The sequence below is a fragment of the Diadema antillarum genome, unplaced genomic scaffold, assembly GCF_040938485.1.
Source record: "Diadema antillarum isolate AM-2024a unplaced genomic scaffold, OU_Dant_1.0 scf00000071, whole genome shotgun sequence".
Lineage (NCBI taxonomy): Eukaryota > Metazoa > Echinodermata > Echinoidea > Diadematoida > Diadematidae > Diadema > Diadema antillarum.
Window position 1 is genome coordinate 7,977,487 of NW_027270960.1, and position 25,665 is coordinate 8,003,151.

The 25,665-nt window shown below is 39.3% G+C and overlaps 1 protein-coding gene across 1 annotated transcript; it reads right to left on the reverse strand.

The window, feature by feature from the left end:
• Window positions 1-25,665, reverse strand: LOC139716915 (protein PTHB1-like). The gene is made up of 22 exons (XM_071628434.1): window positions 25,527-25,665; window positions 24,174-24,321; window positions 23,300-23,364; window positions 21,070-21,183; window positions 20,075-20,328; window positions 15,917-16,004; window positions 14,887-14,982; window positions 13,943-14,072; window positions 13,019-13,200; window positions 11,630-11,706; window positions 11,082-11,138; window positions 10,231-10,333; window positions 8,199-8,306; window positions 7,466-7,606; window positions 6,959-7,054; window positions 5,887-6,059; window positions 4,304-4,456; window positions 3,777-3,959; window positions 2,736-2,931; window positions 1,876-1,957; window positions 1,046-1,278; window positions 1-149 (listed from the first exon to the last, which is right to left on the reverse strand). The coding sequence occupies exons 1-22, from the start codon at window positions 25,633-25,635 to the stop codon at window positions 1-3; spliced, it is 2,937 nt and encodes a 978-aa protein (XP_071484535.1). The 5' UTR covers window positions 25,636-25,665.

The following is a 25,665-nucleotide window of genomic DNA, read 5'->3' on the forward strand; positions in this document are numbered from 1 at the left end:
TTATAACAAGATGGAATCTGGTGAGTGAATCCCACGGCTGCTGAGGTCTGAGTCTTGATTGAGATCATCCTCGTCCCGATTCTTGGAACTCTTCTTTTTCTTCTTCTTCTTCTTGATTGGCTGGAGAGCTGGCAGAGCTTGTCCCCCAACTGTCAAGACAAGAAAGTCATATCAGCATTATTGATGTTGATGTCATTTCTGCTGTAAAGGGATAGTACAGTATTATTGGTGGAGATGAGGATTGAGCTTTTATATTTTGCGAGATACCAAGAAACCACTTTTGAAATGATACAGAGCATACCATTCTAAGAGGAATTCCTAAATGAAAATCGGTTTTGGAATGGCTGAGACATCCAAAAACAAAGTAAAACCAAGCAAATCTAATAAAAGGAGGGTCCTACCTTTTCTTAGAATCTCAGCCATTTCAAGACCAATTTTCATCAAATAAACATTGAATCCCTCTCAGAATTACATGCTCTTTTCATATTTCATACGAAGTCTCTGATTATCTCACAAAAAAAAAAAAAAATTGTAGAAACCTGAACTTAGGTCTCAACTAAACTATAAATCCCTTTAATTGTTGTTGTTGCTATCATCTTCATCATCATTTTATTGCATCAACAACCATTACAACTGCTACTTATTTATCATCATCATTACTCTAAGTAGTTTTAGACATAGTCAAAATTATACCATATGGATTGTTACTATCATGGTTCCCCAAAAGTTAACTTTACTTTTCTTTCTTTGCTAGTAGCAACCTTCAAAAATATGAACTCTAAGGAATGAATTCACTAGGGTGGTTTAAATCTAAACCATGGTTTATGCAAATTTCTTATGCGCAAATACAATTTACAGATTACGTATACCAACAGACAACCAGTAACATACACGTGTTAATAAGCGCATGTCAAAGGTATACTTATTTCATGCTCATTTCAGACCATGGTCTAAAATTTAAGCCACCTTCATGAATTTGAGCCAAAGTGTATGCCACTTTTTAAACCAATTCTAGTCTGATGCCTCTACAGGACACAGTACCCACCTGGAGCTCCAAGAGGCGGTAGCGAGGTACTCCCTCGCACCCCTGGCCCACCCAGGGAGGGCAGGTCTGCAGTGGAGCTCAGACCCCTCGGAGAGGCCATAGCAGGGTCTGGGCCATTACTGAAGGGGTTGCTGTCTGGGGCAGGCATGGGGTCCACAGAGGGTTGGCTGAGGGGTGGAGGCTGTGCTGCCTGGAGCGGTTTTGATGGTGGTGGCCCATTATGTGATGGAGTGCTTGAATAAAAAAAAGCAATGTATGACATTACAATTCATCCAATCACTATACCCACTATCAAAGTCATGCAGAAAGGTCATATCTCATCAAATAGGGACTGACTGCTGGCAGAAATACCAAATTCAAAATCAATATCACATGAAAACTTAGAAGTTTTCCTTCAAGAATACAACAGCCTGAGGTGATTCCTAGATGACCATGATGTAGTGATTTCTGTTCTATAAATTATGCAACATTGCTCTGTGAGACAATTTAGGCACAAAACATATCAAATTTGGCTGATGTGACTGTTGACAATGTAGATAATTGGAAATTAAGTGTCTTACAGAAATGAGCATTAGTGTTGGCATAAACTTCACATGAGTTATTGATGAATAGGCATACAGTGCACTCCCATTATAATCAATGCCATTAAATAACAAAATCCCGGTTACAACAAAATAAAAATTCAGGCCGCAGCATCATCCTCTCTTTTTTTTTTTTACTGTTTACTTGTTTGGTTATAACAAAATTTCGAAAGAAAATTGCTGGTCCCGAGGACTTGGCTATAACAGGAGTCCACTGTACCATAGACAGGAAAATTTTTGAGTTTCTACCTTGCATTGGACGTTGGTTCTTCATCAAAGAAATCTTTATTACCACCAGATGTATTGTCCACTGTCTGTCTCTGCCTCTCACCTGAGGGTCGGTAGATAACATGCACATGACATAAACTTGTCGGGTCAGAATGATAGGGTCATTAAGTTGCCACTAAAGCCATAGGGTTCGAGACACCTTAATGGCCTTCTAATTCTCAACCCATGAATTCATACATGGAGAATTATAGCATACCTGCAGGTGCCACACACAGAATCACATTTTTTTTTTAAGCAATAGATTAATAAATTACAGTGCTTATCATAGTTTTTAAAGATAAACTGTATGAAAAAGACAAGTTTGGGAGAGTGCAAAATCTCATTATTTGATAAAAACTCAACTGTGCAAAGATGTTGTACAAAACTGGTATAAAAACACCCAGATAGAGTTCTTCTGGCAGGATCAATCACAAATACTAAATCTTCATTTTACAAATGCCTTTAACTAAATGTCACTTTAATACAGGTCAACATGTTTTCTCCCATACTGAAAATGTATCAACCTTGAAAATTGAAATTAGGAAACCTTTTTTTTTTTCATTACAAGTCATTTTGACAACTTAAACTACATATGCAGGATATGCAGATAACAGGAAAAGAAAAACATGAACAAAACAATGCAAATTCTTATAAACTGCTGGGATATCAAACCAACAAACTGTGCATCATCACTCATAGCAAACACATCACATTGGGAGAAACCAATATTTGGGAAGCAAACCCTTAGTGTCCACAAGCCATGAGTGTAATCCATCTGAATAAATGTGAGTGCTTAATCCACCCAAATTGCAGATATTAATTAGAGGAGGTTATGAGATTACCTGGTGCTTGGCCCTCTACCTGCAGCCGGGCTCCTTTCGCGAGCTTCTCCGTCACCTGGGCGATGTGCTTCTTCAGCTTGGAGATATCCGTTGTCATGGTGAGAGGGGCGGGGTTGATCGCTTGGTCCTTTGCCGTCTTGGCCAGGCACGTCCGGAGGAGGTTGGTGACAGAAGCATCCACAGTCTCCTCCCAGCCCTACAGATAGATGGAGAGTGAGGGATACAGTCATGACAGGAATTAGAATGTGTCTCTGCTGCTGACATCTGTAAGCCTTTTCATGTTCAGTGAGGTTGCACTACCCTTTATCAACAGGATGCAACCTCTTGCTGGGTTCTATATGTATCAAAAAGTGATATCCGCATGTTTTTACTTGTATGGACATTCTTGCAGTGCAATTTTGATTTTGTTAAACATAACGTTTTGGTAACATACATTTGTAACATCTTATCGTGTTTAAAAAATGGCAAATCTCAAGAATCAGTGGAAAAAAAAAAAGGTCATGTCTCCTCTTGTTCTTGGTTCACATTTTAAATGGTGACAGCAACTTAGACATATCAGGTCAGATAAGCTATAAGCTTACAGAAAGGAAACCACCTCAATATCCCTACATACAGGTCTCTATCTAGATGTCGTAACCTTTATAGTGACCATTATAGTGACCACTGAAAGTAGCGAAACAGTGACAATTGAAAGGAAATCAACCACAGGCCACATTTCACAGATGTCTGCTATACACACGACCTTTCACAAATAATTTCTCTCATGGAAAGTCAATAGCAGCCACATATTGGAGGAGCCACAAAGATTTTTAGATGTTGCAAAATATGAAAAAAAAAAGAAAAATTATTTGTATTACATAATCAAAATTAAAAAAAAAAGATTAGCAATGTAGAATATCAAGTGGAAAACAAAAGCATCATAGCATTTTTCCTCATATATCAATCTATACACAATTGGGGGCGGGAGCCAACCCCACCACACCAAGAACTCTCAAATTACTCCTGCCAGGTTAAGGTTTCATCATCGATATTATTCTTTACCTGCTCTCCATCGCATTGCACTTGGCTCGACAAACTCATCTCCAGGATTTCCCTCTCTGTTTCGCTGAGCCCGTGCATGAGTGTCAGCAGTGCTGTGATGATGCTGGTGGCACAGCTCAGACCCATGGAGCAGCGAACCAGGGCCTTCTGGTTTTCATCCACACCTTCGGCTAGTTTTAAGATCTTCAGAATCAAGTTAAGATATGGTATAAAACAGATACATAAGGATATATCGGAAACTACTGACAGAGAGTAATGAGACTTATTCCATCAAATCTGTTGTGGACACATCTCAGTATATCAGAGTTGATAAAGTGACATATTATATTCTTAAAATTCCTATCATTAATTCATATCATCAATTTCACACTCCAATAATATCTCTAAAATCGCTGCAGGAATTGATATGAAAATAAAGTACAGTTTTGTTTTCACAAACTATTATGACCACTCTGACTTGCAAGCTACTAAGGTTCCAGATAGTACTGATGGTAGTTCAGATAACAGAGCTATTTTGAATGAGTTACCTGACGATAGGTCCCTTCCAGCAGAGTGTCCAGATTGTTGAGTGGAGAGGGAGTCTTGTCCTTGAATCTGGTCAGCAGTCGTCTCTGGATGGCCCGGAACTGCTTTGCCCTCTGGTCAAGAAGCTCCTTGTACCTCTGAGCATGCACGCGCAACTATACAGTATGTCAAAAAAAAAAATTACAATCAGATTTTTGCATTGATAACACCCAATATGATTAGACTGTCTATATGCTACTTCAGGGTCTTAAAATATAACATCTTAGTTGTATTTTGCAGAAAACCCCATTCAATTTGGTTAAGCGGTCACAGAGAAATATGGATTGTTGTAAAGCATGTAATGAGTCTGATTCTTCCAAGTTTAGCACTTGGATGCTCTTGTGTGTGAACACAATAGACAGAACTTGGAGGGAAGAGATTCCTGACATGCTCTACAATATTCCTCATTTCTCTTTGACCACTGAAGCAAATCAAATGGGGTTTTCTGTAACATGTGGGCAATGAGCTATAATTCTGTACCCTGAAATTGTATTTGGATTGATTCAATATCTTTAAAGTTATCATTGCAAAGGGTCCCATTGTAATTTTTTTTTTTGGGGGGGGACATTAGGTATAGTTCATTTTTAGGGGGAAGGGGGAGATTGGAAAGTAACATGGACGATGATAACAATCATAACAGCTTTGATGGGAGCACTGTGGTATAGTGGATAAGACTCATGACTTTAAAACGGAGGTCCTGAGTTCACATCACAGAGATCTACTGAACTACATTGGAGTTGTGCAGGCGTGCCGAAGACAACCTAATTTTGCTGTACCACAACTGTCCCCAGATCAGAGCCAAAAGCATGAGTTTAACTTATCACATCACATTTTTTTTTTTCACAATCACAATAAGACATAGTAACATTATAAAGGGCAGACAGTTCATGTGAACATAACAGTCTAGCATTCATTTGTGTATGAATCTTAGTAAAAATTTCTCAGTAAAACTCCTGGTGAACATCAATTCCCTAAAGGCTGATGAAAAATGCTTTCTTTCTCTATTCTGCACATGAATTTGGCTTTGCAACTGCATCACAGAATACAACACATTCAGATAATAACACTGACAAATGCTGACAAGTGCGAATCTTTTAAGTGATTTCTACATTGCAGAAATGAATTACAGGGTTCCTGCATCATCTCCAAAAGTAACTTTAACAACTTTTTAATAGTTCGTCAAAGATCAGGTTCCAATGTAAACAAACTTACTCAAGAAATGCAATCTTAACGTGGAAGCACAAAACATTCAAACATGATTACTGTTACACTTCCAGTGGAAATGTGTAAAAGCATAATTTTGACAATCAAAATAGGCACAAATATCAATTTTGTTCTATTTGAAGTCCTTTTCATGTCAGTTTTTGTCAGTTATTTCTCTTTTCTCTCTGATTTTTCATGCCCGGAAAATGTTCTGAAGTTTGATTAGTTTTCAAATATTCAAGATATTCTTGGCCTGTGAAATGTTTGAAAGTTTTTATGAATTCTCCAGTTTTTCAATGGCCACATGAAGCCTGAACTACAGTACTCCAGGCTATATACCAACCTCCAGGTGGGTGTCAATGAGCTCAAAATATTCCTGCATGGGGAGAGGGGAGGAGTACATGAGCTGGAAGTCCTTCACCCCGCTGTTCCTGTGGTAGATGGTAGCTCGGTCAATGAACTCATGCATCACCAGCCACATGGCCTCAAATATGTCACACTGCAGTCGATAGCGCTCTGTAAACAAGCAGTAGGTTAACCTGATCATTACCACTGATGACTTGCCAGTAACATGGTCATAATATTATTTATGGATGGTGGCTTTTAAAGGGTTAAAGGAGGATGAACCAAATATATAAATATGTGGGTTGAGTAAATGCAGAAATATTAGTAGAAAACATTAGTGAAGTTTGAAAAAAGTCAGACAATCTGTACAAGAGTTATTGAAGTTCGAAGTGTCGGTAAGGCCATTGCTGGATAACAAGACTACAATATGTGATGTCATCGAAGTACAACAATATTAAGAAAATAAGATGAGAATTTTATAAAATGTAATTTTTGTTTAAGTATGCATTCCTTGTTTAAGGGTTACATTATACCCCAGGCCTTTTGTTTCACCTTGCCTACGAAACAGAGAATAGATTTCTGTATGTACTGTACAATGATAAATTGATATTCCACACTGAAAAAAAGTGCAGCAAAAGTAATCAGAAAAGACAAGCAGCTACATTACACACTTGCCATTCTATGGAAATGGTATACAACAAATTGCTGCAGTTATGAAGTTTGCCAAGGAGCTGAAAAACACCTGACATTCCTTTCTTTGTGTGACAGATTACATGAAAGACTCAACTTGAATAGATGTTTACAAAGATCCTTGCCTGCACAATCAAGTCAAAAATGTCAAATAAACACAGTTTGACATCCAAGTACAGGGATTAGCCTAGATTGTGCAGTTATTTGTTAATATAGGGCAACACTACTCAGACAAGAAATCACTCACATGTGAAAGTCTCTAGGCAAGGGAGCAAGAAGGAAGGGAAGGGAGGATTAAGAGATGAAGAAGCTGCACAGATATTAAGCACGAAATTCTGGACTGGAAGTCAATCATACAATAGAAATAACCCAATACTTACGTGATGACTTTGAAGCCAGTAGTGTTATCTTGGGCCCACCATAGATCTGTAAACCGAGAGCATTGCCAGATCCAAGACCTTCTGGTCCTGTCAAGTCTACATGAACACAGAGAAAACAGGAGTGAAATATAAATCATCATCATCATCACCATCATCGTCATCATCGTCATCATCGTCATCATTGTCATCATCATCACCATCATCACCATCATCACCATCATCATCATCACCATCATCATCTTCTTCTTCTTCTTCTGACTTCCAGTAAATGGTGGGGAGCAGACAGGAGCAGGATGATATCTGTCCAGTCATATTCTGTCCTCTTGCACCCATATGCAATGTCTCAGAGAGAGAGAAAAAAAAATTCAGAAAAAGAAAAAAAAACATATCTTTGAGACTTCAAGCAAATTGGAAAGTAGATATGACTGTCAGGAGACCACTTTGATGCAATGCCCTATGGACATCTTAAAATTGATCATACTGGTTACCTCGCACATGCACGCTCACCTGGAAATATATCAATGAGGTTGGCACAGTTGCGGTTGGAGTCGAGGGTGATCTTGTGGGCAGCATTCTTTGCCGGCTGGCAGGGCTTACAGACCAGCTTAAGCGGCAGCTTGATATCACACTGGACCACACGGGGTGCTCCTGGTCAAGGGAGGGGCATAGTCAAAGTGCAAGAAAAATGGGGGAGGGGGAGATAATGAATGAAAACATACAAGGCAAAACATTTCTTTTTTAGTTTTTGTTGTAAGGTTCTTAATCTTAAGGAAGTAGTCTTACACAGGCTTATAATGAACAATTTTATATACCAACAAGAAATGAAACAGACAGGCCAAGTGATTGCCACATTATTCTTTTTTTTTAAATGCTGATAGCCTGGATCTGAAGGATTAATATACCATGCCTCATAGAACACAATCTACTCTTGTTAATGTTATTTGAATACATCTCTTGAGTAGGCGTACAAACAAGATTTGTTCAAGATATTTCTTCTTTAGGACCACTTATATTTCAATATCGATGTGTTGTAATCAGCATTAGATCTAATATCTTTTTCACTGATCAAACTAACCACTACATTATGAAGACAGCACAAAATGACATAATTTTTCTGATCAAGCCTACAAAAATCATCTAATGGAGAAAAGAAAAGACACCTCATCACTTTTCAAAATGCTTAACAGCAGCTAGATCGCAGGACTGGCTGAAATGGCATCATTTGGTGCTGAAGTCATACCTGATGATGTGGTGTACGTGGCCGTTGCCTTGGCAACCAGAGTGGAAGGCAGACAGTGGCCCCGCATGAAGAAAGAGATCATGATGGTGGTTGGATTGGATGCATCCCCTGCAAAGCAGATGGACAATTTAACATTTTTAGAGAGTCTTCACTAACTCTTGGTAGTGATTAAAACATCTCATGGCTGGTCACTAATTAGATAAAGGTGCTATAATAACAAGAGACCCGCGGGTCTAGCGCTCACCTGAGTATCGCAAGTTCACCTTTCACGCAGTCACTAATCTAAATTATTCACAGCGCTACCAAAATTTGACCAGGCATTCTGAAGTAGAAGATGAAAATGTACAATAAGGGCCCAAATTTTTAAAGATTCCTTAATTTGGGGGATTGGGGGCCCCCTGGGGCCCTCTGGGTGGGGCATGGTGCCCATTTTGATAAATTGAGATCCTGACCCCCTAAGGATGCTACCTGCCAAGTTTGACGAAAATCTATCATGAGGTTTTCAGGAAGAAGATGACAATGTACGATTCAGGCCCCCATTTGGACCTTCCTAACCAACCCCCCACCCCCACCCCCCCCCCCCCCCCACCCCTGCCCCCAAGAGGGGCACCCCTGGATCTCCTATGAACAAACTCGAAACTACAGTCATTAATGTACTCACTCATAGTATTATCTTAGCTGTATAACCTCTGATTCTAGAGAAAATTTTTAACGATTCCTTCATTTGGGGGGTTTGGGCCCCCCTGGGGGCCCCCTGGGTGGGACATGGTGCCCATTTTAACAAATTGAGATCCTAACCCCTTAGGGATGCTACCTGCCAAGTTTGGTGAAAATGGGTCATGGGGTTCTAAAAAAGAAGATAAAAATGTACAATTTAGGCCCCATTAGGACCCCTCCTCACCTCCCTCCCCTGGGTCCCAAGGGGGGCACCCCTGATTCTGCCATGAACAAACTTGAAACTGCAGTCATCAATGTACTAACTCATAGTATTAACTTAGCTCCATCACTTCTGGTTCTAGAGAAGAAGATTTTTAAAGATTCCTTAATTTTGGGGGATTTGGGCCCCCTGGGGGTCCCCTGGGGGCCCCCTGGGTGGGGCATGGTGCCCATTTTAACAAAGTGAGTTCCTAACCCCCTAGGGATGCTACCTGCCAAGTTTGGTGAAAATGGGTCATGGGGTTCTCAAGAAGAAGATGAAAATGTACAATTTAGGCCCCATTAGAACCCCTCCCCACCCCCCTCCCCTGGGTCCCAAGGGGGGCATCCCTGATTCTGCCATGAACAAACTTGAAACTACAGTCATCAATGAACTAACTCATAGTATTAACTTAGCTCTATCACTTCTGGTTCTAGAGAAGAAGATTTTTAAAGATTCCTTAAATTTGGGGGGTTTGGGCCCCCCTGGGGGCCCCCTGGGTGGGTCATGGTGCCCATTTTAACAAATTGAGTTCCTAACCCCCTAGGGATGCTACCTGCCAAGTTTGATGAAAATCGGTCTTGGGGTTTTCAAGAAGAAGATGAAAATGTAAAAAGTTTACGCACGACGCACAACGGACGACGGACGACGGACGACGGACGACGCACGACGCACGACGCACGACGGACGCCGGACGAAGGGCGATCGCAATAGCTCACTTGAGCCTTTGGCTCAGGTGAGCTAAAAATACTACATTTGAATACATTTAAGATGTCTTAAGACAGTTTCTTAATGAGTAAAAATTAAGAATATTGACAAACCATAAATATAATGGTCTTTAAGAGTTCTGTACGATAATTGTGCTTTGAAATATCACATTTGACTTTGAATTTTGATAAACTGCCATTATATTGTACATTAGTAATATTTTATTGTACATCAGAGCTGGATATCATATTTCATTCTATTCTGTGTTTGATGCATTTTGATCCAGTTTTGACTGAGAAATTTGAAAATAGATTAGAATTGAAATTGAAATTGAATGCTTTGGGAACCAGATCACCACATCAGCAATGATAGATTTGATATCATGTTCATGAAATGCAGTCAACTTACCTACAAAGGAGATGGTATGTGTGCTCTGTGTGACGGCCAGTGGAAATGGACAAAACAGGAGCAGTCGTACCCCTGAAACCCCCGAGTGGCTTTTCAATGTAAGCTGTCCATGGAATGAAGGCAAGGCAGAGTGTTAGGAGGGTTAGATTTGGTAATATATTTTCTCACATTACTCAACTTCCACCACATTTTTTTGATAAAGGTCCATCTTTCTTACCATAAATGACACAACATACAACTGAAAGGCAGAGGAATCTAAACTTTTCTATCATTTTTTTCTTCTTATGTGACTCGTCATCACATTAGCATGGTTGGGTCGCAGATAGTTAAGTTGGGAGAATGCAAAAAAAGGTACTTTAGCTTTTAAAAGAATGAAATTTTATATTTGCTAAAAGATGAAAATTTAGATTACGATATCGTAATTTTATCCAAAGCAACTTTGTAAAGTACAAAAATACTTTCCAATTTAAAATCATTCTGCTCTTTAAAGCATGCTACTATGGTTACTTTGGCCCTAACCTATTGTGTTCAGGTGCCAAATCTTCTGTTGTATCTAAACTTGAAAAAAAGATTTTCTAAAACCTGTGTCTGGTGGCCTGCTTGATCTGACCATTTCAGCTGTGAGTGTTTGGAAATGAAGTCGAACTAATAACATACTGTAAGAAAGCTTAAGAGTCTAGAGAATTGAACAAATGGGTATTGAGGAGGAAGTATCAGACAACGAAAAGCAATAATGGTGACCAAAAGACACACATTGAAAGGCATATATAGATGAATGTATTGGCTTAAAAAATGACCAGTTTAAATTTACTAGGAACCATTGAGGGAATTTATTTCTCAAAGATTATCACCTTCACTGTTATTGAAGGCACAGGATCGTCATCAGTCACTTCCGTTTCTCCAGCAACCTTGAAGACAATAAAAAATATTCTTGATGAGAACAGGAATTGGCAATATATGGGGACAACATTAAATCAAACAAACAAAAATTCATCAAAATGTAATTTTTTTAGCTTTTCTCATAAAAAGAAAACAGTCAGGATAACTTGGATACTTATCTAGAGTTGATAGATCAAAAGTAAGTTTTCTATATATTTCATGCACACACACCTAAAACATGTAATGACAAATAAACAAACAAGCAACCATGAATATTGTAGGCAGTAACATGTAAATTTAAAAAAAAAGGATTATCTCTGAAGATAATACCATATCTATCAAGACAGATTATCTACATGTGGCACAGTTTTTCAACATATGTGAAAGACTGAAGGAGCAAAGTTAATTTCAAAATCTACTTGATTTCTGAGATTCTCAACACATCACAGCTGTGAACTGGGGACGACCATAACCTGAGCAAAGTCTTCCTTTTACTTTTTTCCTTCCACGGATCACTTACCGACGGATCATCTAAATTGGATGGAACGGATGCTGTCATCGAAAGCTCATCCTCAGCCATTTTCTTAGGAGCAAAGTCTATGGTGATAAAGACCATGATACAGAAAGATAATTCTCAAGATGAGCTGCGCAATAGAAAACATACTTATAGGTGTTCTAACCATTATGATCTGAACACATACTTATAGAAGTTCTAACCTTGAGGAAGACTGTTGTTGTTGATGTTTTTATCTATTTTTACCTCTGCCAAGGCAGGAGGTTAAGTTTTCATCGCCGTTGGTTTGTTTGTTTGTTTGTCTGTTTGTCTGTGTGTAAAATAACTCAAAAAGTTGCAAACGGATTTAGATGAAACTTGCAAGAAAGGTTGAGGATGACACAAGGAACTGATTAAATCAATTTTGGTAGTGATCCAGGAATTTCTATGGATTTTATGAAGGATTTTAAATATTTTGGCAGGTAAGGTCAATGAACTTGGGAGCTGAAGCTACGCATTTTTTTCAGGTTTGCATAGGCGCACTACAGTGCATGCTCTAGTTTCTGCTAGGGCGAGGTGCGCAACACAGCTGGAAGTTAATGACATACCAAAAGGCTTCTATATTTTTGAATGCGGGCAATTTTCAGTTTGCACACATATGGGTGGAACTCACTGATCTCTATGGAAGAACGAGATCAGCTGTGGAAATAAGCTGCTTGGTGGAGGTCTGCGCTCTCAGAGTGCTTCTCTAATGTTTACTGAGATCAATAAAGAAATTATTTCACATGAAGTGGTACATTTAATACTGCCTGTATTCTTTCTAACCAGTCACTAACATAGAGGCCTTCAAAACTTAATTGGCTTCATGTTCGTATAAAGTTTTACTTTTTCTTACTTTGAGCGACAAAATAATTTTAAATCGCACCAACAAGAATAGAATGTGTCTCGACAGTCTCAGCAAGACTATTGGCCAAAGGACGAGATTTAGTTTGTGGCGTATTAGAAGAGGGGTAAAAATTGTGTCTTGGTTTGTGGTACATTAGAATAGAAGGATAAATTATGTTTTGGGTTATGGTATATTAGAAGAGGGATAGCATTGTGTCTTGGGTTGTTGCATATTAGAAAAGGAGTAAAAATTGTGTCTTGGGTTGTGGTATATTAGAAGATGGGTAAAAACTATGTCTTGGGTTATGGTATGTTAGAAGATGGGTAAAAATTGTGTCTTGAGTTGTGGTATCTTAGAAGAGAAGCAGATATTGTGTCTTAGGCTCCAGTATATTATAACGGGTGCCGAAATTGTGTGTTGAGCTCTGGTATATTGCAGGGGTAAACATTATGTCTTGGGTTGTGATATGACAGTAGAGAAAGGGGGTAGGAGGGGTCAGCAAGTGGTCCAGAGTTGGTAGAATGCTCCACCTGATCTGTGAGACGTCTCCTTGATGGCTTTCTGCAGGTCTTTCATCTCCTGGTCTTGGCTGCTGTAGTCAATCTCACGCGCCTCCGAGGCAGGAGCCACAAAGAGGGAGGGGTCGGTGCCCAGGTAGCAGCAGACAAGGTGGCCCTGGTCGTCAAGGGTTACGACCACACCCTTCAAATCTCTGTGTGATGATACACACAAACACACGTGTTACTATGTATAATAATGATAAAAATGATGACAATGAAGACGACGACAACGACAACCACCACCACCATAATAATGACAATGCTAATAATAATACTACTAATGATAATAATAATAATAATGATACAGTCTTCTTAATCCATAATAGCCTCTTCAGCATTGTCACTGTTCTACCAGAGGGCCCTGCCATTGTAATTACCTGGTAGCAGTGCCAGGTACCCATTCATACATATTATGTATACGGCATAAAAGAGGGCAAAATGTTTACCAGTGGTATTCATTTCCTTTTGTGAAAAGGTTAGTAACAAGAGTCTTGCGATTTCTTACTTCCACGACTTTGCTTCATGGCTTTCTCTCACTGACACCTCAACAAGTGTTCCTTTGACTGCTGTTCTTTTTTATATCCTATAATGTTGTTACAAATTTGTATTTCTCTAATGAACATTCAGAAAACTTGTTAGCAGTTGGTAGCAATACACACTGATTGACTTTCTCCAACTTAGGGTTACCCTTTTAGAATGACAGGAAAAAGAGGGAAGAATTTATAAATGATAAGGACAAAATGTTATGTAGAATTTCAAGCTGCAATACTTCCAAGTGCCTCTACCAAACAATTTTCATTATCCTGAATACACCATGAATGGCAAACTGTCCTCCAAATTTTCTGCCAAGATTATCACACTGGAAAACAAAGGAGAAGAGAATGGAGAACTCACTGAAATTGTCCCACGCAGAGTGACACTGGGACATGCTCCAGCTTGGCCGCCCACTTCAGCGTGACGTCCTCGTAGACTAGCAGTTGCCCTGTATGCGTGCCCACCATGTAGTTGATGCTGTTTTCAATCACTGATTGTGATATAAGAAGTGAAGATCAAATTAGGATCGCAGGTAACCCAAAATCAACTTCCTAAGGTTAGACAGAGAGCATAGAGTGAGGATATACAATTCCTTTTTATCTTCACTACTGACTGTTCACTAATATCTGCTCTATAAATCTTCATCCATGCATCATACTCAAACTAAGAACATTGTCCTACAGAAGAGAGACAGTGATCAATGGCAAACTAAAAGTCTTATCACCACAGCTCATGCTATTATAACCTTTAGATACCTGGTGTCAATTTACCTGTATAAGTCTGTCATTAATTTTCGTGCCATGTTGATAAAAATGTAGATGAGTACATTGACTAACTCCTGTAACACAATATTGGATGACTTATGTTGCCGAGAATATATTTAATTTGATACAATTCCTTTATTCCACAGGCTAAAAAATATATATACAAAAATTCACCTACACATACTGTATTACACATCGGGGGGGGGGGGGGGGGGGGGGGGTGTTTCATCAACGTTTGTCAGCGCTGACAAGTTGTCAGTGCTGACAATCACCATAGTAACAGTCAGTGACCAGAGCTTCTCATCCAATCAAAATCAAGGATTTTGCTGAAATTGTCAGCGCTGACAAACGTTGATGAAACACCCCCCAGAGTGTCATAACCTCAAAGTTTGATGTGTCACTTTGGTGAGTTCTAAGTCCAAGACAAATGACCTCCAAAAATCGCATTTCAAATCTTTTGGATAGAACATAAAGTATGCTTCCTGCCAAGCTACATATTATCTGTATGATAAAACAATACGTATACCAGACGGCACTCACATGAGGCATATACATAGAAGCAGCTTGGGTTGTACTCGACTTTCTTGCTGAAACGCAGTGTTCCCACGTCCTTCAGGCAGACGATTGACCTTTCACCTGAGGAAAAATAAAATGTTAAAGAAATCAGGCTTCAATAAGAGCAGTAGCTCTACATGTGTTTATATGTGTCTGTTTGTCCATATGTCGGTATACACGTATATATGCATGTACGTCTGTCGGTTTGTATGTATTTATGTATGTTTGTTTGCATGCGTGTATGTGTTCAGACAAGTGTATACCCAATCGAAGCATGACAAGAAGCAAAAATACACACTTGCTAACAACAGACACTTAGCAACGGAGGAAGAACCTGACTGTCTACACAGGGTCAACAGACTGTGAATTTTATGGCGTGCAGCAATGTTAGTGAGTGGGGCAGAGATGAGTTTATTGACTGCACAAAATAGCTACAAATAAATATTGGTATAAAGAAGAAAAATATCCATTTCTAGTGAAAATGCAGGTCATCAATCATTAACCACAACATTGTGGTAACAGCTGCACATGTGACTCAGTGTAAAGTGTTGGTGTTGTTGTTGTTGTTTTTGTTTTTGTTGTTTTTGTTGTTGTTGTCGTTGTCGTTGTCGTCTACTCTTTTCAAACTTTTTTGCTGGGTGTATGAAGGCATATACTTTCACAGGAAAGGGTAAAATTGATGACACTCTGGGTAAATCACAAAGGAGACGTTCTCCACCAGTGATGGAATAAAGGCAACTGCTCTGAGATACTAGTAAACAGTCAAATTTGATGACAAATTACTTTACAAGTGGTCATAACTCCAATACAGGTTTGATATTATACAATCACCACTTAGCTATGCTTTTGATATCGATTTTTTCTTTACTTCCCTCATGGGGTGAATTTTTCCCCCAAGAACAAAGAAATCAAGTGGTGGATAAATGTATAAACATCCACATTCACATATATCCCTTTGCTATACCATTTCCATCGAACACGAAATAAAAAGAAAAAAGTGGTCAACTTTACTCACCAAGAATAAGTACGGAGGGAGCAGCATTTGCATTTGTCACAACAACCATGTCAAGGGCAGGTTCTCCCAAATTAAAAGTCCAGTCAGCCTGGAAAGCCAAAGTGTATGAGTGTATAATTTAATCTATTACTCACAAAATCATTCACATTCAATTTACTTACAAGAAACAAGTATCACAAAACAATCTGCACATGTATTGTATATACATTCTCAGGGCTGCACACTAACCCATTTTTTCTGCCGGTCAAACCTGTCTCTGTCGGACCGGTAAATGCTCCGTTTTACCATTTTTTACAGGTCCGAACAGAAAATTTACCGGTCAACAACGACAACCTAAATAAACATTAAATGACTTGCAAACTTATTTTCTTGTTTTTTATGGACTTTTTACCCCCCCCCCCCAACCCATGTACTTTACAGATTAATTTTTTTTTTTTTGTAAAACTTGCATTATTTGTTGCACAAGAAATTTAAAAGAAAAGATAGGAAAAAATAGAATGTTTGTTCGTGAATTACAGTGTAAAATGGTAATGAACAAAATCAGATTGTATCAAATGCGTTTGTGACTTTTTCTAAACATCGGCGCACGAACTTGCTCTTGGTGGTCAGTTGGATTGCGACGATTTAATGAATTATTTTAGCTGTGATATTTTCTGATGCATGCGCTACAAGGGGTTCTTTATTTTTCTCCCGATAATCTATTCGCATTTGTGCATACGTTCTTGAAAGGTACACGACATGCAGGGCCGAATTCACAATCCTTTTTGTGCCCATTTCCACCTCAAATATTAGCGGGATTGTGACGATTTCATAAATTACTTCGACTGTAATATTTTCTGATGCACGCGCCAAAAGGGGTTGAAAATGTGTCCTTTATTTTTTCCCGATAAACTCTTCGAATTTCGTGAACTTGTGCGTTCTTATAAGATGCACCACATGGCCGAATTCATGATACTTTCAGCGCCTATTTCCACCTCAAATATCAGCGGGATTGTGACGATTTCATAAATTACTTCGGCTGTAATCTTGTATGATGCACGCGCAAAAAGGGGTTGAAAATGTGTCCTTTATTTTTTCCCGATAAACTCTTCGAATTTCGTAAGTGCGTTCTTAAAAGATGTTCGACACGGCCGAATTCATGACACTTTTAGCGCCTATTTCTACCTCAAATATCAGCGGAATTGTGGCGATTTCATGAATTACTTCGGATGTAACTTTTTGTGATGCACGCACCGGCTAGAATGGCTGAAAATGCGTTCTTTATTTTTCTCCCCATAATCTCTTCGCATTCCGTATTATATACATGCGTTCTTTAAAGGTATACGACACGGCCGAATTTACGATCCTTTTTGCGCCTATTTCTACCTCAAATATCAGCGGGATTGATGATTTTATGAATTACTTCGGCTGTAATCTTTTATGATACACGCGCCAAAAGGGGTCGAAAATGTGTCCTTTATTTTTCCCCGATAAACTCTTCGCATTCGTAAATGCGTTCTTAAGATATACGACACGGCCAAAAATCATGATTCTTTTTGCGCCTATTGTTTCCTCAAACTTCAACGGGATTGCGATGATTTCATGAACTATCATTCGGCTGTACTGTAATCTTTATGATGCACGGGCCAAAAGGGGTTGAAAATGTGTCCTGTATTTTTCACCCAATAATCACTTCGCATTGCGTACATGCCTACACGTCACGGCCGAATTCACGATCCTTTTAGCGCCTATTTCTACATCAAATAATATCAGCCGAATTGTGGCGATTTCATGAATGACTTCGGATGTAATCTTTTGTGATGCACGCACCAGCTAGAATGGTTGAAAATGCGTTCTTTTTATTTTCTCCCCGTAATCTCTTCGCATTCCGTACATGCGTTCTTGAAAGGTACCGGTATACGACACGGCCGAATTCACGATCCTTTTTGCGCCTATTTCTACCTCAAATATCAGCGGGATTGCGATGATTTCATGTATGACTTCGGATGTAATCTTTTATGATACACGCGCCAAAAGGGGTTGAAAATGTGTCCTTTATTTTTCCCCGATAAACTCTTCGCATTTCGTAAATGCGTTCTAAACAGATACACGACACGGCCAAAAATCATGATTCTTTTGCGCCTATCGTTTCCTCAAACTTCAACGGGATTGCGATGATTTTATGAATTATTATTCGGCTGTAATCTTTATGATGCACGGGCCAAAAGGGGTTGAAAATGTGTCTTGTATTTTTCACCCAATAATCACTTCGCATTGCGTACATGTCTATACGTCACGGCCGAATTCACGATCCTTTTAGCGCCTATTTCTACATCAAATATCAGCGGGATTGCGATATGTCATTAATTATTTCGGCTGTAATCTTTTGTGATACATGCACCAGAAGGGTTGAAAATGCGTTCTTTATTTTTCTCCCGATAATTTCTTCGCATTTGTGCATGCGTTTTCAAAATTATACACTGCATGCAGGGCCGAATTCGAGATTCTTTTTGCGCCTTTTATTGTTTCCTCAAATTCCAACGGGATTGCGAAATTTTCATGAATTACTATTTGGCTGTAATCTATATGATGCAAGCGCCAAAAGGGGTGAAAATGTGTCCTTTATTTTTCCCCGCTAATCTTTTCCCATTTCGTACATGCGTTCTTAAAAGGTATACGACACGGCCGAATTCACGATCCTTTTTGTGCCTATTTCTACCTCAAATATCGGGGGGATTGTGGCGATTTCATGAATAACTTCGGATGTAATCTTTTAATGCACGCACCAGAAGGGTAAAAATGTGTTTTTTATTTTCTCCCGATAATCTCGTCGCATTTGTGCATGCGTTTTGGATGACCAACACGGCATGCAGAACTGAATTCAAGATCCTTTTTGCGCCTATTATTTCCTCAAATTTCAACGGGATTGCGTTGATTTTATGAATTGTTATTCGGCTGTTATCTTTTATGATGCACTCACCAAATGTGTCCTTTATTTGTTTGCTTTTTCTCCTCTATAATCTCTTCGCATTTCGTAAGTAAGCTTTTGAAAGATACGACGCGGCCGGTCGAATTCATGATCCTTTTTGGGACGATTTCTACCTCAAATATGTAAGCGGGACTGCGATGATTTCATCATTTTTTTTTTCTCCCTAGTATTATATCTTCACATTTTGTGCATGCGTTTTTAAAAAGTACGCGGAAGGGCCGATTTCGTGATCCTTTTTGCGCCTATCTTCATTATGAGACCATTCTGAACGAATGAAAATATTCATTTGTGAAATGACTGTGTAAAATGAAAATAAACGCAATCAGATCCATTTACTTTATCGCTGAATATCGAATGTCATTTTACTTTTTCTAAAAATCGACACAAGTAAATTAGTTATAACATAACTGTCACGCTGCTGCGAAGCCGGGATCGGATCAATCTTGCTTTAAAAAATCATGACTAAAATGACCCAGAATATAATGCGTGCGCTTCTATCAATGTTTCTTGTCTGGCATGACCGCCCATCGCAAGCAAACGAAAAGCAGTTACACTGTACATGCTTTGCATGTATTGCATTGCATGGCAGTGCGTGAGCAGCGCCTAATGCGGAAGCGAGCGCGAATAACTGGTCGACTGCTAGTGCTCAAAACTAATATTTACTGTACAAATTGCACCGGTAGACATAAACGAAAACTTGCGTAAAACTTGTTGAACAGTGCGATATCTGGCATTCTGTTTCTGCCTGATCGGGGCTGCTCTTTTTCTTTCTACTGACCCCACCAATGCTTTTTTTTTTTACCGGTCATGTCGGACCGGTAACTTGTGGATTTCCTGAAAAGTTACCGGTCCGACAGTGACTTTTACCGGTCTTTGACCGTCGGACCGGCGCCAGTGTGCAGCCCTGCATTCTTCTAACACCTGGCCCCAAAATGATTGTGATGTTGACAAAACTGTTGACAATTTTATTATAACCATTGTTCAAATTTTGTATATCTAACAACACTTAACATTGGTTATACTCATTAACGTTTTTACACTGGTTGTGTCTATCCTTGACTCACATTTTAGAACTATTTGGAAGCACAAAAGCTGAGTTTTTGCTTCATCAGCAAATGGTAAACAATGCCTCTAAGGTTTTTGATTCTTCGGGGGAGTTTTTTTTTATCAGTGTGAAAAGTTAGTTTTACCGTGATCCTCTTGCCAGAGGTGATCTTCTGAGACTCCTCCTTGGTCTTGGCGTCCGTTGCCACGGCGAGCACCTGATACTTGTAGCTCTCCACCTGCCAGGCCGAGGAGACCGTGATAAAGGAGTCTGTGCGGGGGACGTAGGCCAGGGGACCCGGCAGGAGAAAGCCGGGCAGGAACCGGCTGAAGGCAAAGCTCTCCTGCTCAAAGAAAGAGACGGTCCCATCCATCGACTGCACGCACACAAAGTCCTTTCCTGAGAGATAAAAACACACAAACAAGAACACAAAGAATACTGTAGAACACGATATTTTCGCAGCATGAAATTTTCGCAAATTGGAGGCGACGGCCTTTTTCGTGGCATGAAATTCTCGCGAGTTGCCTCTAACATTCAATGTGTATAGTGTAGACGAGAACTTTCACGTGCATTTTAATTTCGCGAATCTTGGCTCTCGTCAAATTAGTGAAATTAAAATGCATGTGAACATTCCTCATTTTACAGTATGTAGTCAAGACCAACTTGATATTGTGTCAGCTCAGAAGTAGAAAGGTGATGAGATAATTGACTTTGTACTGCACCAATGCCCTCCTGGTACTAAACTGACAATTTACGGGTTTATGTCACTTCTTTTTAATGCCTTTGCACGGCAGCCTTGTCTCTGATTCGACAGTAAATGTGTCCGAAGCCAGATGCTGGAATAACTTCTCACCTAATGCAATGTCAACAGTCTACAAACCAGCTACTGTAAAAGTGGATATTTTTCGCCCTCTGTTGAATAACATGAATATACATGTTTTTAATTCCGTTGAATCACTAGTTCCGGTCACGCAAAATGTGTGAAAAATTTTCACCTTTATAGTATGAGCAAAGCAATTACGGTATAAAACAGAACACAAAGTCAGCTATTGGCATTCACAGACTGCGATCCATGTGATGCATCTTTAGACAAAAAAAAAACAAAAAAAAACGAACATACAACTTTCTAGTGAAAAATACCTTTGACACCACCAAATGGTCCAATGACCATGTTGTATGCTGTCCTCTGCAGGTTGTGCTCATAGATCAACTTTAGCTGGTATTGTGAGCCATGCTCTACTGCCCCAGTGGTTCCTGAAAGAATGGAATACATATAAAGAATGTCTTTTTTTTTCTTTTTTTCAACACAAAAGTTGCTACTAACAAAACACACATACCCTCCAAAATACCTTTTTTTTAAAGAAAGAGAGAGCACGAGGTTTACACTTGTTTATATCCATATCATTGTTTTTCTCCTCCTATCAATTACATATATATCAATTATTACCTCCGCCAAGGGAGGAGGTTATGTTTTAGTTACCGTTGGTTTGTTCGTTAGTTAGTTCGTTAGTTAGTTAGTTCGTTTGTCTGTGTGCAAAATAACTCAAAAAGTAGTTAACGGATTGAAATGAAACTTGCAGAAAAGGTTGAGAATGACACAAGTAACAAACGATTAACTTTTGGTAGTGATCCGACAATTTGGGGGGAATTTATGAAGAATTTTCGATATTTTGGCAGGTAGGGTCAATGAACTTGGGAGTTCAGGCTGCGCGTATTTGAGGTTTGCCTGCGCGCACTAAAGTGCATGCTCTAGTTTCTGCTAGGGCGAGGCGGCGGTGCAGCTGAGGGTTTATGACGTAACAAAGGCTTCTATGTTGGGAAATCGGGCGACTTTCAGCACACAAAGCTATAAATACACGTATGGGTGGAAATCACTAATATCACTGTGGAAGAACAAGATCAGTGGTGGAAATGAGCTGCATGCTTGGCGGAGGTCTGCGCTCTCAGAGTGCTTTTCTAGTTCACATTTGTTTTTCTCCCAGGAATATGAAATGTGTTTCACAATTCAATTGATTAGTGCTATACAATCATACTTAGCCAAATTTCCTTTTTCCATTATGTTTTAAAAAAAAATGTTTTCATGTTTGTTTGTTGTAGTTTTTTTTTCAAAATCGGAAAAAGCGAAGTCATAGCAACAATGCATCATATGAAAACACACACAAAAAAGAATAATATTACTCAGGGCAACTGTATCCCACCAATGGGTTAGTCTTAAAGATAATAAAAAGTTTTGGTACCTCAAAAATTTCCTTGTCTTAGTTCGTGTTTCAGGTTAAAGTACCTTTCATATAACTAACACTGTGAGACTTACTCGCCCCAAAGTGCTCTCATGTCTTAGTAATCATGCAATTAACTGCGACCAGCAGCCCCATACGCATAGCGACCAGCAGTCCCATACGCATAGCGTAATCGGGCTTCGCATTGTAGCATTCAGGATCATGACAGATTTAGTATCGCGGGATAAATGTTAACTTAAAATCCCAAAAATTCTTCAATTTGAAGACTTACCAATTAAGGTGAAGTATTGAAAACAGGCTTCGGGCAACGTTTGGTTCTGCCTATAGTCCCTTTCTGTTCGAATTGATGACTGAATGTGACTCGGCCGAGAGGACCTTGGGAGAGCTACATACACCATGTACACTGAATACTACAGCCAGTGCATGCGAACACATCACATGCACACAAATTTCAAATCCCATATCAACGGATAAGATGTTTGTGTGCGCATGCACTGGCCGTAGTAGTCAGTATCGGTCCATGGTGTATGTAGCTCTCCCAAGGTCCTCTCGACCGAGTCACATTCAGTCATCAATTCGAAAAGAAAGGGACTATTGGCAGAACCAAACGTTGTTCGAAGCCTGTTTTCAATACTTCCACTTAATTGGTAAGTCTTCAAATCGAAGAAATTTTGGGATTTTAAATTGACATTTACCCGCGATACTAATTCTGTCATGATCCTGAATGTTACAATGCGAAGTCCCATTACGCTATGCGTATGGGGCTGCTGGTCGCAGTTAGCTATGCGTACAATGGGCCGCTGCACGCTGCTGGTCGCAGTCAGTGGTTTCGTACAATATTTATCGACGCTGTACGGCGACGGCTCTGGTACGAAACCATTATTGCATGATTACTAAGACATGAGAGCACTTTGGGGCGAGTAATTCTCACAGACAACGTACTTTAACGTGAAACACAAACCAAGACAAGGAAATTCAGGGAAACTTTTGAAACTGTACCAAAATTTTTTATTATCTTTAAGTTAGAATGCTTTTCTACTAAATGTTTTCCACACAAGCACACTTGACTGACTGGGCAAGAATGCTATATGAAATAAAAGAAAATCGTTGAAAAGAACAGTAGCTCTACTTACCAATGACTGAATACACTGCTAGCTTTCTGGGATGGAGTACTGCTAGATGCAAAGCCTCTGATACCCTAAAAGAAGAGGGCAAAACAGGAAGAAAACAATGTAATTTATCTTATACACAAGATTGCTGATGTGGACATATTGCGACATATTATCCCTATCGACCCAAGCATAAAACAGATCAGCTAACAACAGGTCAGATGGTGAAATCTTGCAGCAGTGACTATCCACACATACTCACTCGTTGAATACCTCTTATACTTATTAAAATACAACAAAGACGGGCAACAAATACACTTTTATAATGACAAAGCTGACAGTGCTCTGAAGGGAAATTATTTCTGCTACATCGACAGTAAGCATATTGATTGGAATTTGGTACGGATGCCAGTTTGAATTTCTTTCTTCTTTGAATTAAAATGAAAAAAGAAACAAAGAAAATGGAATTTCATCGGGATTCAAACCCGAGATCTCCAGATTGCTAGACGGGTGCTCTTACCTACTGAGCTATGGAAGGCCCTACGGTGTGGTGCTCATCCAAAAAGCCGATTAATTTTCTATGCTTGTGTGGTCAGAAGCTTACATAAACCTAACATGAACCAAAAAGATAGGAATCAACTTGTTGACCACAGGAGCAGTGAAAATTATGGGGTTCTGGGACGAACATCACACTAGGGCCTTTCATAGCTCAGTGGGTAAGATGTCCGGTCTAGCAATCGAGAGTCTCTGGTTTTGATCTCCCAATGGAATTCTATTTTCTTTGCTCATTGTTCAATTATATCATATAATTTTCTGGTTAATTTCCCTTTCTTTGCATTCTTTGAATTTTTACGCATGACAACGGAGCTCAGAACCAACAGATGGAGGAGCCACTCACGAGACGAGTCGTCCAACAGCGACCTGCAGGATAGGTTGCTGGAGCTGGGTCTCCAGTAGGACGTCCTCTGCCTTGAGGTTCTCCCCCTTGCCTGGTTGGGGCTGGTATATACGCAGCACTCCATTGAAGCTTCCAACGATGATCTTATCTGATCATATGGATGACAAACTTGCACAGAATGACAACATATACAGATCTACGCATATGGTGTCTAGCAATGTTGATCATCGTAAACATGCTTAAACACAGACAAGTGTTGTTATTAGAGGGTTTTGATGGTGGTAATTTTGCAGCTTTATCACTAAGTTTTTGTGGTTGTGGTTGGGGTTGTTTTTGCTTGAACTCTAAATTATCATACTTACATATAGGATCAAACAAGCCTCTTACTTTTGGAGAGCAAAACTATCCCCCTAGAAATAAAAATGCTATCCCTCTATAATGACAAATTCTGATTTTTGTGAACCAGAATTTGATTCATGCCTTTTAGAAATTTGTAAGATCCTGTATGTTGTTTTTCCAAAAGCACAGAAGTTTACTTTTTTATAAGGTATATAGTGGAATAAATTAAATTACCAGTACAACAACAGCACACAGTTCTTCATCATCATCACTGATTGGTACAACAGACTTGATAAAAATACTATTATTTCAACGTTAGCTTTTAAGTGAAATGAGTGGCACATTCATAAACAGACGAGCAATATTAGCAGTAAAGACATGTCATAATCTAAAAGATTAGTAAGAGCAACATTTAAGGACAACATGTTATGTACATCGTCACAGAGCGTACTAAATCATAAAATGAATGATTCAGTTGCGTTGCGGGAAATGGACGATACCTCCCCACCCCCCCCCCCCCCCCCAAATGAAAAACAAACGTGGCTAATACATACTTTTTTTTTATAAAAGCTGCAAAGGTGTGACAACATGTATTTCCAAAGTTTGTGCACAAAGCTGATTTTAAGGCCATGCCCCGATTGAAGCTCCCAATCAGTATTTCATCGTGACCTTCATATACTGTAAAAGTGGATATTTTCGCAAGAATAATTTCTCGCGCTCTGCTGAGTAAGAAGAATCTTGTGTGTTCTTAATTCTGTGAAATCAACACAGCACATAGTGGTACACATAACAAGCAAATATATATGCTTGCTTTTATTTCCGCGCTAGTTTCTGGTTGCGCAAAATGCTCAAAATTTTCAACACTGCAAAAAATTCAACTTTTACAGTATTACACATCTGCATTACTCAGTACATTAGCATCCAGCATCCTAATTGCCTGACAAAACCTAATATTATTTGTCATATCTTATGAAGCCATGCTCATAAATATTGCATGACTTATCAACTACTAACCATTTGGTGAATTACTATCTATACAGGCCACAGCAAGACTGCCTTGGTCGAAAACTTCATCCGAGCCAACAGACCGTGTCCACCAATCTCGGGCTTTGAATAACGACATGGTCACACCTCATCCACAGGATACCATGCG

What these genes read in the sequence shown, in the direction of transcription:
- LOC139716915 (XM_071628434.1), bottom strand. Translation starts at nt 25,635, where the DNA reads ATGTCGTTATTCAAAGCCCGAGATTGGTGGACACGGTCTGTTGGCTCG. An exon ending in AGATAGTAATTCACCAAATG is followed by an intron (nt 24,322 to 25,526) that starts GTTAGTAGTTGA and finishes CCATATGATCAG; the next exon opens with ATAAGATCATCGTTGGAAGC. An exon ending in GAACCAACGTCCAATGCAAG is followed by an intron (nt 1,279 to 1,875) that starts GTAGAAACTCAA and finishes TTTTTATTCAAG; the next exon opens with CACTCCATCACATAATGGGC.